The following is a 15,137-nucleotide window of genomic DNA, read 5'->3' as shown; positions in this document are numbered from 1 at the left end:
GCACCAACGTTCCTTGGTTCTCATATGCGGGAAGCGTGTGCGAGTCGAATGCAGGTATTCCAACACCTGGACCGAAGGTTCCGCCTTGCGGCACGTAGGTTGCAGATGTACGGCCGTCGCCAGAAGGGATTGACAAAGGTGTTCGGTTATAGAGTTGTTGGTTCGCGGGGACCAGTGGAGGAGGTGGAGGAGGAGGGGGTAGATAGCCTTGGGACAGTGCTTGTCTTGCCGCCCAGTTCTGCTGCCATCCAAGGGTGTTTTGGGCTTGTACTTGTGGGTTGGATATCTTCGCAGCACCGTATGCTGTTCCTGGGGGTGGTCCGGGAGGTGGTGGGGGAACTACCCCTTGAGTTTGTGCTGGCTGATATCTCGGAGGGGGAGGAGGTAGTAGTATGTGCGACTGAGAGGACTGCGCCGAGGGAGGCGGTTGAACCGGAATATACTGTTGCTGCCGTTGACCGTCCATGGTATCAGTCTTTTGGTATATGCCAATGCTATAGGGTACACCAAGTCGTCAAGAAACCCCGAATATTCTCCGCAGCTGCCTGGTCCTCTTCCAGCACACGCTTTCCTGAATCCTGGCAAACGTGATCCCAGAATTTTATGGTATGAAAGTGAAACTCATCATCGGCGCTCAGCACTGTTTCGGTGGATAAATATTCTGTAACGGCTTTCGCTGTAGGCGCGTGGATACTCGAGGAACAACCAGTCTTGTTTTTAGAGGAAGGATGGTATTGGGCAAATATAAAACATCTCCGGGTTTATCAATCAATGATTTGGCTCTATGTCCCAAGCAGTACCCAGTGTCTTCAGCCAATTATGCACAAATGGTGTTACAGGCAGTAAGCTGGCGCTGTTGATTTCAAGGTTTACTCTCGATTGCGCGGATGGCGTGGGAGGCAATCCAGAGAACTCCGAAGGCGCGATGGGAATGAGGTGAAGCATTTATTGGCAGGACAAGAAACCAAATATTATTGTCTTAAAGCAGCTAAGTGTGAATAAGTAAGCGATAGCCTCGAAAAGGTGCGTTGATCAACCCCTGATCGTAGTAGGCATGCTAGAGTAGTATCATCGCAGGGGGAGGGGGGTAAATCGGAAGGGCCGACGGGGAGAAGTAAAACATACCACAGCCACTTAATATTAAATTGCTGGGAGGAGAGCGATAGTTAGCTCCCTGACTGGATAGATGACAGCTGGTCAAATCTTGGCGCCACGAAGGAGTTATTGCCGGAGCTTCTCAGCTTGGGTCGAAATGCGCTCTCTCAATCACGGTCGGGGTAATCAAGCAATCGAGGCCCGGCCGAATTGTTTTAACGGGAGGAGTTTAATTAACGAAAGAAACGCCAGAGCTTCTGACGCCAAATCACGTGGCCGATAAGCACCCGTCTTGTTTCTCTCTCACCTTCTTTCTTAATTTTTCTTATAAATGTTAATTTTATTCGACTCCATATCGTATTTTACTTTAAATTAATCCTTATTCCTTTGCTTTGACTTGCCTTTGTTTCTCTCCTTTTAATCCAAGGATCTAGCCCTCCATTAAATGCCGCCATTTCCGAAACAACTTTGATTACGGTTCCTCTTTTCTCGCCAAGGAGTTTCTCACCATAAGCTTGTCTCGAGTCATTGGAGGATGTGATAGGCAAGAGATTTGAGACATGTTGTTCAGTCAACCTCGTTTAGAGGCAAACTAGTGATGTTTAGGATCTATAGCGCATGAGAAGTTGAGAACACCTCACCAGAACTACCTCCTTTTCCCCACTTTTAATTGTTGAACGTTTCTTTCAGCCCTACAGCGGTTCCTGAGTCCAGCTTAGCCACACTTTCTTCCCTGAACAGCACTTGAACAAAGCTTGTTCAACCACCCCCCGTACACCCGAGATTCTTGTTCTTCTCCTTTTTTCCTTATATTCCAAGAACATTTAATTCATTGTGGTTCAATCCAATTGATTCGAGTGTTAACTTAAAAGTATTAAGAAAAAGGAAGAAAGAGAGGTGAAGTAGAAAAAGAACTCATTAAAACTATCGCAATGAACAGGAACTCTTAACCACGTGTCATGATGAAATTAAAGATCCATGGTGGCATGCCAACTGAAACCGATTTCCCGAATCGTAAAGAAGGAAAGAGCTTGGTCTATTCCGGAGTATGTTTTGAAGAAATTAAAGGGACTTGTTCCGCTCAGCGGCCGATTCGGCTGTCAACTTCAAACTGGCTGGGCAATCGTCGCGAGGCATGTGGAGCTCAACCAACTATTCTGATTAGTATCACTGGTACTTTTCAGACAGGGGCAAACGGGTGGTAACCTACCTGTAGACAAGGTGCCGAAGCAAACTCTTCATTTGCGAAAAGCTCCCTCAACTCGTCCCGGGTTGTGACTTTGTATCCTTTATACTTGTCCTTCGCGCCGAATGCCACAGGGATGTTCAAGAAGTCCCAGGGCTGGATGTCATTGTAAACAGCTTCCCATCCATGAATATACCGTTCGATGGTATATCCTTCGTTGCAAATGACAAAGCTACGTATGATGTTAGCTGGGCATGAGACTTGTGACACTCAAAGGTGAAACTTACATGATAGGGTTAAGGTTATTCCTAATCATGGTGCTGACTTCCTGGAGCGTCAGCTGGAAACTTCCATCGCCCACGAAAAGTACAGTTCGTCGACCCTGCTCCTTCGCGGCCAGCGCGGCTCCTTGACAGGCTCCGACTGAATAACCGATACTACCCCAAAGAACCTGGCTAATGGCTGTAACACCTGCTGGGAACCGAGTGTCCCAGATACCGAAGTTGGCAGTGCCAGTCTCTGTGATAACAACATCCTTTTCTTTCAACCACTGCCCGACTGTAGGCCAGAGCCATGCGTGGGTAATCGCCTGTTCAGTTGATGCCTTCTCGTTGTCTGGCAGTAGGTTCGACGGCGGCGAAACTGGCCCGACATTGAGATTACCCATTCTTTGAACAATTTTTTGAAGAACGCCTTTCATGTTAATATCAGGATATTCGGAGTACCGGACGCGCACGTATGTACTGTGGAAGTCAATGGTGTTGAGTTGGCCAATACGGTAGGAGAATCCAGTCGTGTTGAAATCGGACTTGATAGCACCGATGCTCAGAATCAAGTCTGACGACTCGACTTGCTCACGAACACCGGGGTTTGATCCAGTGCCAGCGTAAACACCGCCGTAGTTCTTGTGAGTCTCGTCCACTGCTCCTTTACCCATTGGAGCCACGAATGTGGGTAACCCAGATTTTTCCACGAACTCTTGAACTTCGTCGAGCACACGATGGCGGATAGCACAAGCGTCGACAAGAATAACGGGTTTCTTTGCAGCGTGCAGATACTTCAGAACCACGTCCACAACATAATCTTCCTTTTCGGGATCGTTCGGTGGCAGGCTGAGGTCGAGAGGGGTATCCAGCCGTTCTCCCTCAATCTTCTTAGTCACCATATCGGTAGGGAGAGAGATATAAACCGGTCGACTGCGAATCCAACATTCGCGGATAGCATTGTCAATGAGGGTCGCCACCTCATGAGTTTGGTTCAAGCATCCAAGAGTGCAAGAGATGTCGGCGCTCATTCTGGTGAAGACGTTGAAGTCGCCGTTGCCCAGAGTGTGATGGAGGAGCATCCCATCCTTCTGTGATCTCGTATGCGGTTGGCCAACGATGTGGACAATAGGCACAAACTCGGAGTATGCACCAGCAATAGCATTGAGTGCCGATAGCTCACCCACACCGAAAGTGGTGACCAATGCAGCCATTCCATTGATTCGAGCATATCCATCAGCAGCGTATCCTGCATTTGACCACTGTTAGCGATATACACTACTCCTTTATCATGCTCAGAGATCCCAATGGTCATTCAGTAGAGACATACCAGCATTAAGCTCATTACAGTTTCCTACCCAATGAAGATCGCATTTTGGCAAGTAATCTAAAGCCACCAGGTTGTAATCCCCTGTGAGAATTGATATTGTCAGTACTTGCGTCGAAAGCTAGCACGTTGATACTTACCAGGAACACCATGTACTGCACGAACGCCAACCTCACGGAGTCGCCTAAAGAGGTACTCAGCGACATCTATGGGCTTGCGAAGATCCCTCGTAGCGATATCTGTCGCCATTGTAAGGACTCAAGAAGAGAAATGGAAGGTATAGTAGATGATAAGGTCTTGATTATGGTCTTTTGAATACTGGATTCGTCCTGGAAATATGGACAAGGGGGGGTAGTTATATAGCAGTCCTGTACACCTCGATGTGCAACAAAAAGACTGACCATACGTCATGATAACGTGATGTCATGGGCTTCCAGGCCGAGTTGGACAAAACAGAGTACACCAAAATTACAAACTTACAATACCGTCAGCCACCGCTGCCATAGTTAAGGTCGCAATGCAGTTAAGGGCTGCGGTAAAAGAAATACAAAGTGTCTGGGCTATCCCTAGGGTAGTCCACGGTGAAGAACACTTGCGACCCAACGCAATGGAGAATGGGCCGATGGTTGGAAGATAGTCTATATCGGGATCTATCTGATCACTGGTATATCCCTGGTTCTCCATGCCGACGAACCCGAGGCTCCGAGTCGCTGGCGTGACAGTCAGCCCACCCCACCCGATACGGATGGGATGATACTCTTCCACTAAACCGAATGTGGACGTCTCGACACCCCCGCGGCGTTGCCGCAATGCCAATGATAATCAAGAATTTCCAGGGAAGACCACACAGCGGCACAGCGGCGAAACGGCATCAGACACTAGCATTATTGATATGTTTATCTGGCCAAACTCGTGCAAACATACAGCAACCTTAACTTTTTTTTAGAACTAATCCCTGCGAGGAAAGGACGGCACCACTACCTAAATTTGACTCGGACTACATCCGTGAATGGCGGGAACAGGAAAAAGGACCATGCCGGACAACTCATCTCAGTCCTCCAAAAGAAGAAAGGTTGGCCTACTTTTGCTTCACCTCTCGGCAAGCGTGATCCAATGATTATCCAAACTTTCCCTCCTTCTCTTCGTTACATACGTTGCGCGGTAGTCAGGAGATCTAACGTGTGCTACAGGGAGGCAGTAATTGGCATAAGCGCCAAAATGGCAACTCTGGCATTGAAAGTGGGGACTGGGGAGTTTTTGTATCCTGCGAGATAGGAAAGGAAGGGAAATGCATCTCAGAGGTGCTTGATCTCTTCTCCCAGGTTAGTACGATTCTATGGGAGAACCTTTGACCAGAAAGATGCTGTGCTCTGCAGCAATATTCCGGACTCTTCAATTGTGCAGCTGACATATGCCCTGCGCACCAGAGCATCGAAACGCCAGATGCGGGAGGTCAAGGTGGTGATTCCAGCTCGGAGGACGAAGATGATATCGAAGCCCAAATTAGAAAGGAAGTCGAAGGGCTGAAGCCTAGTTCGGCCAAACCTCGTCAGTTTCAGCCCATCAGGCTGGACATTCCGTGTGGTTCGTAGATACTTTTAGCGCTATCCAGATATGGCACAACTAGGACTAAGATTGATCCAGTATCCTTTATACGATTCGATAAGTCGATTGATCCCGAGAAACTAGTCCACCAGATCTGCGTGGATGCGCATGCCAATCCAAGCAAAAAGAGAAGCCGATACATCCAACGGATGACGCCTGTCAAATCTATCCGAAAGACCCTCAGTGTTGATCTAGAGGCTTTTGCACGTGAGATTTTAAAACCTCACTTTCACTCTGGTGGGGGTCCCAAAAAGGTATGTCACAGCACCTTAAGCTTTAAATCTGCAGGCATGTCCTTAGTGTTCACAAATGCAGTTCGCTATCCGACCTGCGATAAGGAGAAACCAAAAGTTCGACAGAGACAGTCTCATCAAAACAGTAGCCAGTGTTGTGGGACCTGAGCATTCTGTTGATCTTGAGAATTACGATCTTGTTATCCTTGTTGATATTATCCAGGTATGTTTCACATTAAACACTGTTCTCCTGCTCTTTAATTACGCTTTTCCGCATGGCTGACCTCTGTTTCCAGAATGTGATCGGGATGAGTGTTGCCGGAAGTGATTACGAGAAGCTTAAAAGATACAATCTGGCTGAGCTCTACAAACCAGCACCAAGCTCGCAGGAAGTTGAGTCCAAACAGTCAACTGACTGAATCTCGGTTTGAGTCGACTTTCGTAGCATATGATACATTTGATTTGAGCGGTGAAAATAATAAATGTCAAACTTGGATATTTAATGCATTATTACAGTATCGCTCTAAAAAACAAAAAGACAAAAGAGGGATAAAAAAAGAACAGAGGCCTGTGGGAAAGTAACGAACAAGTCCGGTACTAGGATGGCTTCAAAGCTCCACAGTGCTTCGTAGAATAGAGTATATAGCATGACCAGGTGAACACCTACTAGGACTGGTAGTAAAGCATTTAGTCAGAATTTGTCATTTCCCTCGCATTTGGGAGGAGGACAAGATCTTAGAAGAACCTTAATGAGGACCAACGCCAGCGGAGATATTTCCAGAACCATGGTCGTGACTTGATAACAGTACTATCAATATTGGGTCTTATGACTCTTCTTTAAATGGAAAATCTCGGGTGGCTTTATCCAGTAGGTAAAATTATGGTACTTAGTTAAGAGGAGAGATACGCTACTATACGTATTGTTGTTCAAAAAATGCGTGTTGGTTACTTATTGAATGCTAGGAGTGGAAGATAGACATCAAGGTACCCACCACTCAAAAGCTAAGTACAATAGCCAAGAGCTTTTTGGATAAGAGGAGGTTCAGATAGAATGTGGCTGAGGTTAGCATGGAAGGCGTTGCGGCGGGCGCTTTAATGCAGCTTAGACAGAATAGGAAGGCGACATAAAAGCTCGACTTACATTGTCCTACTAGTACTACTTACGGCAAGGTTAGACGATTCTTAATGTGCTACCTGTACTTAGCATGGGCCTGTTGGTTCTGGAAACAAAGTGGTGCTCTATGCATGTACATAAATCCATTTTTGTACGCGAAAGTTCAGACTTTATAGTACCACGTACCCACCACCAACAGAGATGTCCAGTTTGAGAAAATGATTGCACAGCGGAAAGACCATCTTTTTTGTCCTCCTTTGCCCAAAATAGCAGTTACACTCGAGTCCATGTGATCCATTCGGTCTAGTCGTCATGGATGGAGGCCCACTTGCTTCCGAGTGGGAACAACTGGAATACTCTCGATTCCAAATCTCCAAACCTTAGGCCAAAGGTACCATTGTTTGACCTGTTACACGTGTTTGCCTCGCCAAAAGGGCGATGGACCAACCTGGTTCCTTCCATTGAAATTGTAGGTACAGACCAGGTTTGTTACTGTTGCCAACGAACTGACTGTTACTCATTTCATGCTCCCACCCCTAACATTAGCAGCTCGCCATAATTCCTCGTCATGATGCGATTCATAATCAAGCATAAAGACCACAGATCTTGAGGGTGTTTCCAGAATCCATCATGATCAGATGTTTCGAGTCTGTTTCAGTTGAGAATGGTATTTCTTCGTTAATATGGTCCAATTAGCGGTCTCCTCCGTAAAGTAAATTTTTTTTATATATCGGAGGATGTTGACTGATTCAGGGAGCCAAGAGTCTCAAAAACCAGCGCAAGACAGGTATAGATAACGGAAGGGGTGTTTTGGGAAATTAATTTGTGAAACTGCAAGTGCACAGATATATTTTGAAGGCGCACAAGTACTAAGACGAGACCACTACCTACAGGGGATCAAAACTCGTTCGGACGGGACGCTTTGTTGTCTTCGGCAAGGCGGACCTCTGATTGGCTCAACCGCAGCGCACCTTTCTAAGAGAGGGAGCCTTAGGCGAAAGCCCCAGTTCTTAATGTCACTCACTCTTTCGACCTCATCAGTGCCCGCATATCTCCGCGCAATCCTGTCGGCTCATTCCCCCGTCTACCCAGCCAGGGGGCACGTTCGCTTGAATTACTACAATGTCATTGAATCCAATTTTCTGGTTTGCTTTGGCGATTTCGGAAGAGAGCCAGTGGATGATTTGCCGGTGGTTGAATGTCTGGTAAATTGAGACAATAGCGTCTCATACAGCCGAACTGCAGAATACATGGGCGAACGAAGCAGGAGTCCTTGATGTGGATCCTCGTTTAGTCGATCCAATTTAACACTTCTGATAGCATCGTAGCCTTGGCTTCGTAGCGCTGTAGGGTGGTATTGGAGGACTTAATGTCTGAACCATTGTTTTTCTTAACCCTCCACGTTCCCTCGTCCCTCATATGTTGCTTTCTATCTTCTATAAAGCTTGGCCATACGTGGATTCGCCCTGGCTTCTATATAACATTCCATAATGAGCAAACTAGTATCTATCTTTGCCGACAAACTATCCTTCAAGCCAGAACAATAAACTATGTCTCCTTCCTTTAGTGACCATTACTCTCCCGGTTTCGAAGTATCTGAGAAACTGTGTACAATTATCCAGCGGATCTTCACTTCTGCGGTCCATGTTAGCAACATTTCTCCCCTTGACGGCCACCTCCATCCACTTTGTCTCTTATCACTATCCAATGGAACCCATGTACTTTTGAAATGTTCGCCGGCACCGATGACACCGTTACTACGGCGAGAGCAATTCATACTTGATACAGAAGCCCGTGCACTTGCTTTACTCAAGCAGAGTGGAATTCCTGGCATTCCGCAAATCTTCCATTACAACTCTCGAGGCAATTTGCGAGATTCCGCCTTTTTGATGCGGCATTATGTGACCGGAGCTACACTACATGAGATGGAACCCTGGCTCACTCCCCAGAATCGGAAAGATATTGACCGGCGACTGGGAGTCTTAGCTCAAAAGATTGGACAACATGTGTCTGATTCCTTTGGGACTCTGGAACAGGTGGCCTGCGGCGCTGGGAGGCGATCCTGGCGAGAGGCCTTTGTTATCCTGTTTGAAAGCATTCTCCGTGACTCAGAGGATGTCTTCGTCAACCTTCCTTATGCTGAGATAAGGCACCAGCTTAGTCGGCTATCACCAGCGCTTGAGGAAATCACTTTGCCACGATTAGTAGTCATTGACTTTGGCCACCCTACGCAAGTGCTAGTAGATCCCGAATCCAAACAGTTATCTGGCATTGTGGACTTGGGCAAAACTCTATGGGGTGATGTCTACATGGGTGAAATATTCGAAGAGCCATCGTCTTCGATGTTGGACGGCTTTGGAGGATCGCAGACGGTAGGAAGTGAGATGGAGAAAATAAGGCAGCTTTTGTATGTGCCTCTGTCCTACAAGGAGTTTGGAATATGTAACACTGACTTTCCTTCTTTGTGACCACTTTTGACAGATATGCCTGCTATCGGTCGGTTGAAAGAGTCACCGTGCAATACTATCGGAATCGAGATATGGTTGCGGAAAATGATGCAAGGAGGCGGTTGACGATGATATTGAACAAGATGGCTGCTATCTGAGGGATGAACCCGGTTCTCAGGCCTACAAAGAGGGACTCGTTCCAAGGGGGTTGCACAGTACCGGCGTTAGGTGTCTTTGATACAGGCCATAGATTTCATTTCCAGCGGGACTCGGAACTACCCAAAGAGAGGGAACGGGAATGGGAACATAGACCTGATAAAGCTAATATGGGGGTTAACTGAAACTCTGCTGGGCGGAAAGCAGTAGGACAGGATCGTCTCAGCAAATGCTCAGTCGATTGTTGCTGCCTAGCAGATCTGGCCTGTAGTACAAACTCTTGGCTTGGGTACAGAACAAGTTTGCCAGGATTTACAAAAGAAATTGCTTTCAGTTGTTTCAGAAATACTGGCGCTGTCTTTGTCAATACCTTGAGCTATTTCCCTATCGCCTCGTTAATAACAACGCGTATAAAGAATTACAGCAAGTAAAAGTACTACCTTTGTTCTAGAGAAGATAGACTAATAGGAGTATAGTTTCCCAGATATTTAATTATATTCCCGGCTGAGTAGAGGATTCCCCGACACATAAAGAACAAGAACACCCTAGATAAAAAACGTTTAGTATAATTTACTTCTATTACTGGTATTTTTCGAGACTCTTCTAATATAGAAGTATGACCATTCAATTTGCTACTGTCTAGCTCTGATCTACTAGATCTTGCGGACTCGGCCTACTATTGTAACCTTGAACTTTTCTACTTCAAAGGCTCGTAAAGCAAATATAATCCTCGCTCAACAGAGCCCCGGACTTAAACCCGCGCTGCTGATTTCACCCACCCAACTTAGCGTTCACAAAACTATGGGAAGGGCTTCAAATAGTCTTTCTGATATACCCCACCTTTTTTATTTCTTGTTCTTTTTTATTTCGATTTTTTCCACCTTCTTCTTTTCTTCTTGTCGGTCGGTATGTATGTACTACTTCCTAGTACTAGTAGTAGCAGTACTCATACATTGATTGTCAGGAGGTCGTAATTTATAGGGCAGAAAAAAAACCCCCCCCAATTAAAGGGCGGGGCTGATCGGCTGCCCTGCAACGGATTCCGCGCCATGACGCTTCAAAGCTCATGTGTGGGGTCTCCGCTCCGCACCCCTTCAACACCACGAAACACAGCTCATCTTTCTCTTTCCTCCCCTCCACACTCTTCTTACCTCTCAGTAGAGCTTCACATTCGCAGGAAATGGCGCATTTCCTGAGAGGAAAGCAAGCTGGCATCCAAAAGGACCTGTCCGACGGCTTGTCGCCGGACTTGTTCGCCCTCGATGATGTATGTCTTGGCACCCAAGGCAACATTTTTCTGGTTGCTCACCTGTTCGCAGTTCGCTCGATATGGCATAAATTCTCAGATCAGCGCTATCGCCTACGATCCTGTTCAATCCCTTATTGCCGTTGGCACCAGTGATACTCAGTTTGGCAGCGGTCAGATCTATGTTTTCGGCCAGCGTCGGGTATCCGTTGTCTTTTCACTGCCCCGGAAGGCGTCGGCCAAGTTTCTACAATTTTGTGCCGACAAGCTTGTCAGCGTTGATTCGAAAAGTGAAATTTGTGTTTTCTCCCTCGAGACACGACAGACAATCTTCTCTTTTGCCCCTCCTAACCATGTCAGCGCATTGTTGACGGATCCTAGCCTCGACTATGCCTTCATTGGCCTGCAGAATGGTATCCGGGCAACGCTTCCGCAACGGTTACTGAAGATGCGCTAACTGGTTTTCGTAGGTGATATCATTGCATACGATCTCGATCGTGAATCTTTAACGCCTTTTAAAGTTCCCAATCTCTGGGCCCAGCGTAATCCGCGAGCACGCTTTTGCCCTGTCATCGCACTCTCCTTTTCACCTCGCGATATTGGAAAGATCCTAGTGGGGTATCCCGAAGGGCCGTGACATTCTCGTTTAAGCAGAACCTAGCACAGAAGTACTTCGAGTATGAAGTTCCCCCAGGTGCATTGGGTGGAAATTGCGATGTCCCATCCCAGGAGCCGCGCAGGCCAAGGCTTACCAGGGCCATCTGGCACCCTAACGGGATTTTCGTACTGACAGTGCATGATGACAATAGTTTGGTTCTATGGGACTCTAAAGATGGTCGCAAGATAGCGGCTAGGTCAATTACAACCCCCAATATTGACCAGCCCGGTGCTAGTTCTGAGAGACCACTGTCATCGGGGAGCGCTGTTGGGCTCAGGGACCCTATTACTCATATTGCGTGGTGTGTTAAGGGAAATGGGGATGATAGTGGACTTTTAATAGCTGGTGGTAAACCGAAGGCTGAGGCCAACAAAGGACTTACCTTCATCGACCTGGGGCCAACTCCAAATTATCAAACATCCTCTTGGGCCATAATTTCGAACTATTTCGAGTCTCCAAAACAAATAGCAAATCTCCCAACGCCCCCAGGCGCAGAAGTCGTGGATTTCTGCCTTATTCCCCGCACATCGCCTTATTATGCTGGAGGACATGATCCGATTGCCTTGATCGCCGTGCTTTCTTCGGGAGAGTTGATAACCTTGAGCTTCCCAAGCGGCCATCCGATTACCCCCACCAATATGATTCACCCTTCTCTTTCATTTGTCCATCCTTTCGTGAACAAGATGACGCTTACGCCAGTGGATCGTTCAGCTTGGCTTGGTCTCAGGGAACGGAGGTCGCAAGGACCAAAATCCTACTAGGTGGTGCGGAGGGGAAGAAGGTCCTCAAGCGCTTTGAAGATCGTAACGTGATTTCAACCGCTCATGCCGATGGCACCATTCGTCTCTGGGATGTAGGCCATGATGATGAGGTCGAGAATGGGGATGTCATCCAGGTGGATTTGGCTCGCGCCGTTGGTCGTGTCAGTAATGTTGAAGTCACTGAAATGGCTCTAAGCGGGTCAACAGGAGAGCTGTCGGTTGGCCTCAGGAGTGGTGAGGTCGTGATATTCCGTTGGGGCAGCAATGGAAATTTTGGCCACGAAGAGCCCGCCGGCGCTAACGAAGGACCGGGGAAGTTGACTAAGATCGTTCACAGAACTGATCCTGGGTTGAAGCAGGGACTTCTTCCCCTTACTCTTTTGGATATGCAACAAGGATCAGTCACCGCGCTGAAACATAGTCAAGTTGGTTTTGTCGCTGCCGGCTTCGAAGGTGGTGGTTTGGCGATCATCGACTTGCGCGGGCCGGCAGTGATTCATACTGCACGATTGTCCGAACTAACAAAACCTAGCAAGCGGAGTAGTTTCTTGAGACACCGATCGTCTGAGGACGCCCCACCAGAATGGCCAACGAGCATTGAATTTGGTGTATTGACTTTGGAGGGAGAAGGTAGGAAAAGACAGCGAGGTCTTGAGATAATCCAAATTATGCTAACCCTTGGGTTTCTGCAGATTATTCGAGCATTTGCTGCTTTGTAGGCACCAACCGGGGAAATCTTGCAACCTTTAAGATCCTTCCAACGGAAAATGGAGGCTATATGGCTTCATTTGCTGGATCAACTTTGCTGGATGATAAGGTTATAAGCATCATTCCTATTGATGCTGAGAGTGGTAACCTTGCCTTAGCTACTCCGAACGCTGTTGGGGGTTTAAGAAATGGGGTTCGGGTACACGGTGTCGTCGTTGCTGTAACCGTTTCTGGTTGCAGGATTTTCAAGCCTGCAACTTCTAAGGGCGCACATAAATCGTGGGAAGATTATCTGTGCGACTCTGCTGCTGTTGTCAAAGTTGAGGGTCGAGGTTACAGCCTTGTTGGGCTGTTTGGTGATGGAAACGTGCGGGCTTTCTCCATCCCAGGCCTCAAAGAGATGGGCTGTAAGGAAATTAATTACATGGCCGATATGAAACGCCTTTCGGAGTCCACAGTTTGCTTTAATGGAACAGTTCTTACTTGGACCGGGCCTTCCCAAGTGGGATTGTTTAACGTTTGGGGAGCTGGAACTGGGCTGTATGTGCACCTTCTCATCGGTCTGAGGTCAACAATTCTCTAATGAAGATTGCAGGCGACATTCCGAAGATCAGCTCTATAACGTACAGGCGGCCACGCCCCCACGCCCGACGATTACCAACATGCAATGGATCGCCGGTACCCAATATATTTCTCCTGCCGACATGGACATTCTCAGTTCGTATACCCGTTTCCCAGTTCTCTAGGTTTCCCTGCTACGTTTGACTGAGGAGTGTTTACTGACGGCGGTGCTACTATAGTTGGAGGCCCTGATCGCCCGCCTTCGAAAAAGATGCAAGAGCAGATGAAGCTTGAAGATCAAGAGCGCCGAAGACTTGCTAGGGAGGGACGAACCATGTCCAATCTGTCCCAGGAACAAGGCAGCCAAGAAGGATATTGGTCGTATATGCAGCGCCAAGTGCAGGAGCGCACTGAAAAGCTGAATTTTGCCGGTGACCAGATGGAACGACTGGAAGAAAACAGCAGTAATTGGGCCCGGGACGTCAACAAGTACGTTCAGAACCAGAAGAAGAAGGCTGTGCTGGGTGGTAAGTTCATGTTGATTTCTTCTTTTGACCATACCTCGCTAATCAATATAACAGTGTTAGGGTCGAAGTTTGGACTCTAAAATGCTTGTGACTGGTAGACGACTCCTTAATAAAATGCGGGACAAATATACCATTTTGATTGTCTTAGATCGTGTCTATGCAGTATAGCTATTTACATACCCTACGTTAAGTATTGGAGTTGGTGTTATTTTTTTTTGTTTTCGTTGGTTGAGTTATCTCTATATTGCCTACTTTCAGAGCTGTGTGCGTAAATATAGATAGTCCTTCTATTTCTAGTTCTTTAGGCCTTGCGAAATAACCAACCTTTTTTTCTGAAAATAACAAGCCAACCCTGCTTAAGACGAATCTCTCTGGCGCCGGTAACCTCTTCAATATCAACGACCATGTCATAGATATGTGTGAAGTAAACAATGCTAGCTCAGTGAACCCCAGCAATATAATTCTAGCCATTGAGCTCTAGTAGTAAGTACAGTAATATTAATAGGCCCTGGTAACTACTATCAGAAAGAGTAATTCACACGCTATTTAGGTCTCTGTGCACCCTTCTCAACTTTTCATGCCAGCCTAAGAATCGCCTTTCTTCTCTTATTTGTCCTAAAATACGCAAAAAAGCCTCCATTTAACTATATTGAGTTACTTCACCTCAGACTATTTAGAAGAAGAGAATGTGAGAAAGGAATACTAAAGACTAGGTGGGATTCAGTGACTTAGAATAAATTCTACTAGGACTTATGCCGTCACACAGAATACTTGGTGGAAAAACCGAGCCATAAAGGTGAATGAAACCTATCTAGCCAAGAGAAAGAAAAAGGTCTAAAAGGTAAAGAGATAGAAGGAAAGACAAGCACCCACCTACCCCCTCTCACCCTTCTATCGAGGCCGGTAGCGTAGCTTTGTGCAGTACTCGATATCATTTATAGAGATTGCTTCAATATATGCAGTCCAAATATAAGAATGTGGCATGGTTTCTCTTCTGCCTTGGGTGCGTCTATCTCTAAGGATACACCTCGAGATGCTCTGAGACTGACAAACTGGATATGTTTGACTTCAGACTCCTATATCTCCTCAGCATCTGCTATTTCATGCCCGACTGTCATTACTTCTTGTTTAAGCGCCTCGGCTGTCCCATGCAGGAGCACATGGAAGGGTTATACATGATCACATGATCATACGGGGATATACAAAGCACGACACAAGGAATTTGAGGGGGTTTTTTTTGTGGCTAGTAT

General features: G+C 46.9%; 4 protein-coding genes across 4 annotated transcripts; 3 read left to right on the top strand and 1 right to left on the bottom strand.

Annotated features, from left to right (window-relative positions):
- Positions 1 to 1,982: 1,982 nt before the first annotated feature.
- ANOM_009248 (alpha-keto acid decarboxylase family protein) lies at positions 1,983 to 4,202 on the bottom strand. Its single transcript, XM_015554504.1, has 5 exons — positions 4,012 to 4,202; positions 3,875 to 3,955; positions 2,569 to 3,793; positions 2,306 to 2,513; positions 1,983 to 2,247 (listed from the first exon to the last, which is right to left on the bottom strand). Exons 1-5 carry the CDS (start codon positions 4,118 to 4,120, stop codon positions 2,158 to 2,160), a joined length of 1,713 nt encoding a protein of 570 aa, XP_015402704.1. The 5' UTR covers positions 4,121 to 4,202; the 3' UTR covers positions 1,983 to 2,157.
- Positions 4,203 to 4,792: 590 nt separating this feature from the next.
- On the top strand, positions 4,793 to 6,128 carry ANOM_009247 (THUMP domain-containing protein; the record flags this gene model as incomplete). The annotated part of the gene is made up of 6 exons (XM_015554503.1): positions 4,793 to 4,943; positions 5,062 to 5,193; positions 5,248 to 5,455; positions 5,516 to 5,730; positions 5,792 to 5,932; positions 6,006 to 6,128. Exons 1-6 carry the CDS (start codon positions 4,881 to 4,883, stop codon positions 6,126 to 6,128), a joined length of 882 nt encoding a protein of 293 aa, XP_015402698.1. The 5' UTR covers positions 4,793 to 4,880.
- Positions 6,129 to 8,373: 2,245 nt separating this feature from the next.
- Positions 8,374 to 9,428, top strand: ANOM_009246 (phosphotransferase family protein; the record flags this gene model as incomplete). The annotated part of the gene is made up of 2 exons (XM_015554502.1): positions 8,374 to 9,230; positions 9,305 to 9,428. The coding sequence occupies 2 exons, from the start codon at positions 8,374 to 8,376 to the stop codon at positions 9,426 to 9,428; spliced, it is 981 nt and encodes a 326-aa protein (XP_015402705.1).
- A 1,178-nt stretch (positions 9,429 to 10,606) lies between these two features.
- On the top strand, positions 10,607 to 14,018 carry ANOM_009245 (putative SNARE-dependent exocytosis protein (Sro7); the record flags this gene model as incomplete). Its single annotated transcript, XM_015554501.1, has 9 exons — positions 10,607 to 10,693; positions 10,746 to 11,085; positions 11,143 to 11,285; positions 11,339 to 12,035; positions 12,092 to 12,721; positions 12,784 to 13,339; positions 13,395 to 13,516; positions 13,600 to 13,887; positions 13,942 to 14,018. The coding sequence occupies 9 exons, from the start codon at positions 10,607 to 10,609 to the stop codon at positions 13,965 to 13,967; spliced, it is 2,889 nt and encodes a 962-aa protein (XP_015402700.1). The 3' UTR covers positions 13,968 to 14,018.
- Between the last annotated feature and the right edge of the window lie 1,119 nt (positions 14,019 to 15,137).

This window comes from Aspergillus nomiae, assembly GCF_001204775.2.
Source record: "Aspergillus nomiae NRRL 13137 chromosome Unknown contig00410, whole genome shotgun sequence".
In the NCBI taxonomy this organism is placed as follows: domain Eukaryota; kingdom Fungi; phylum Ascomycota; class Eurotiomycetes; order Eurotiales; family Aspergillaceae; genus Aspergillus; species Aspergillus nomiae.
Note: the sequence above shows the minus strand (reverse complement) of the source record. Positions and strands in the feature narration are given on the sequence as shown.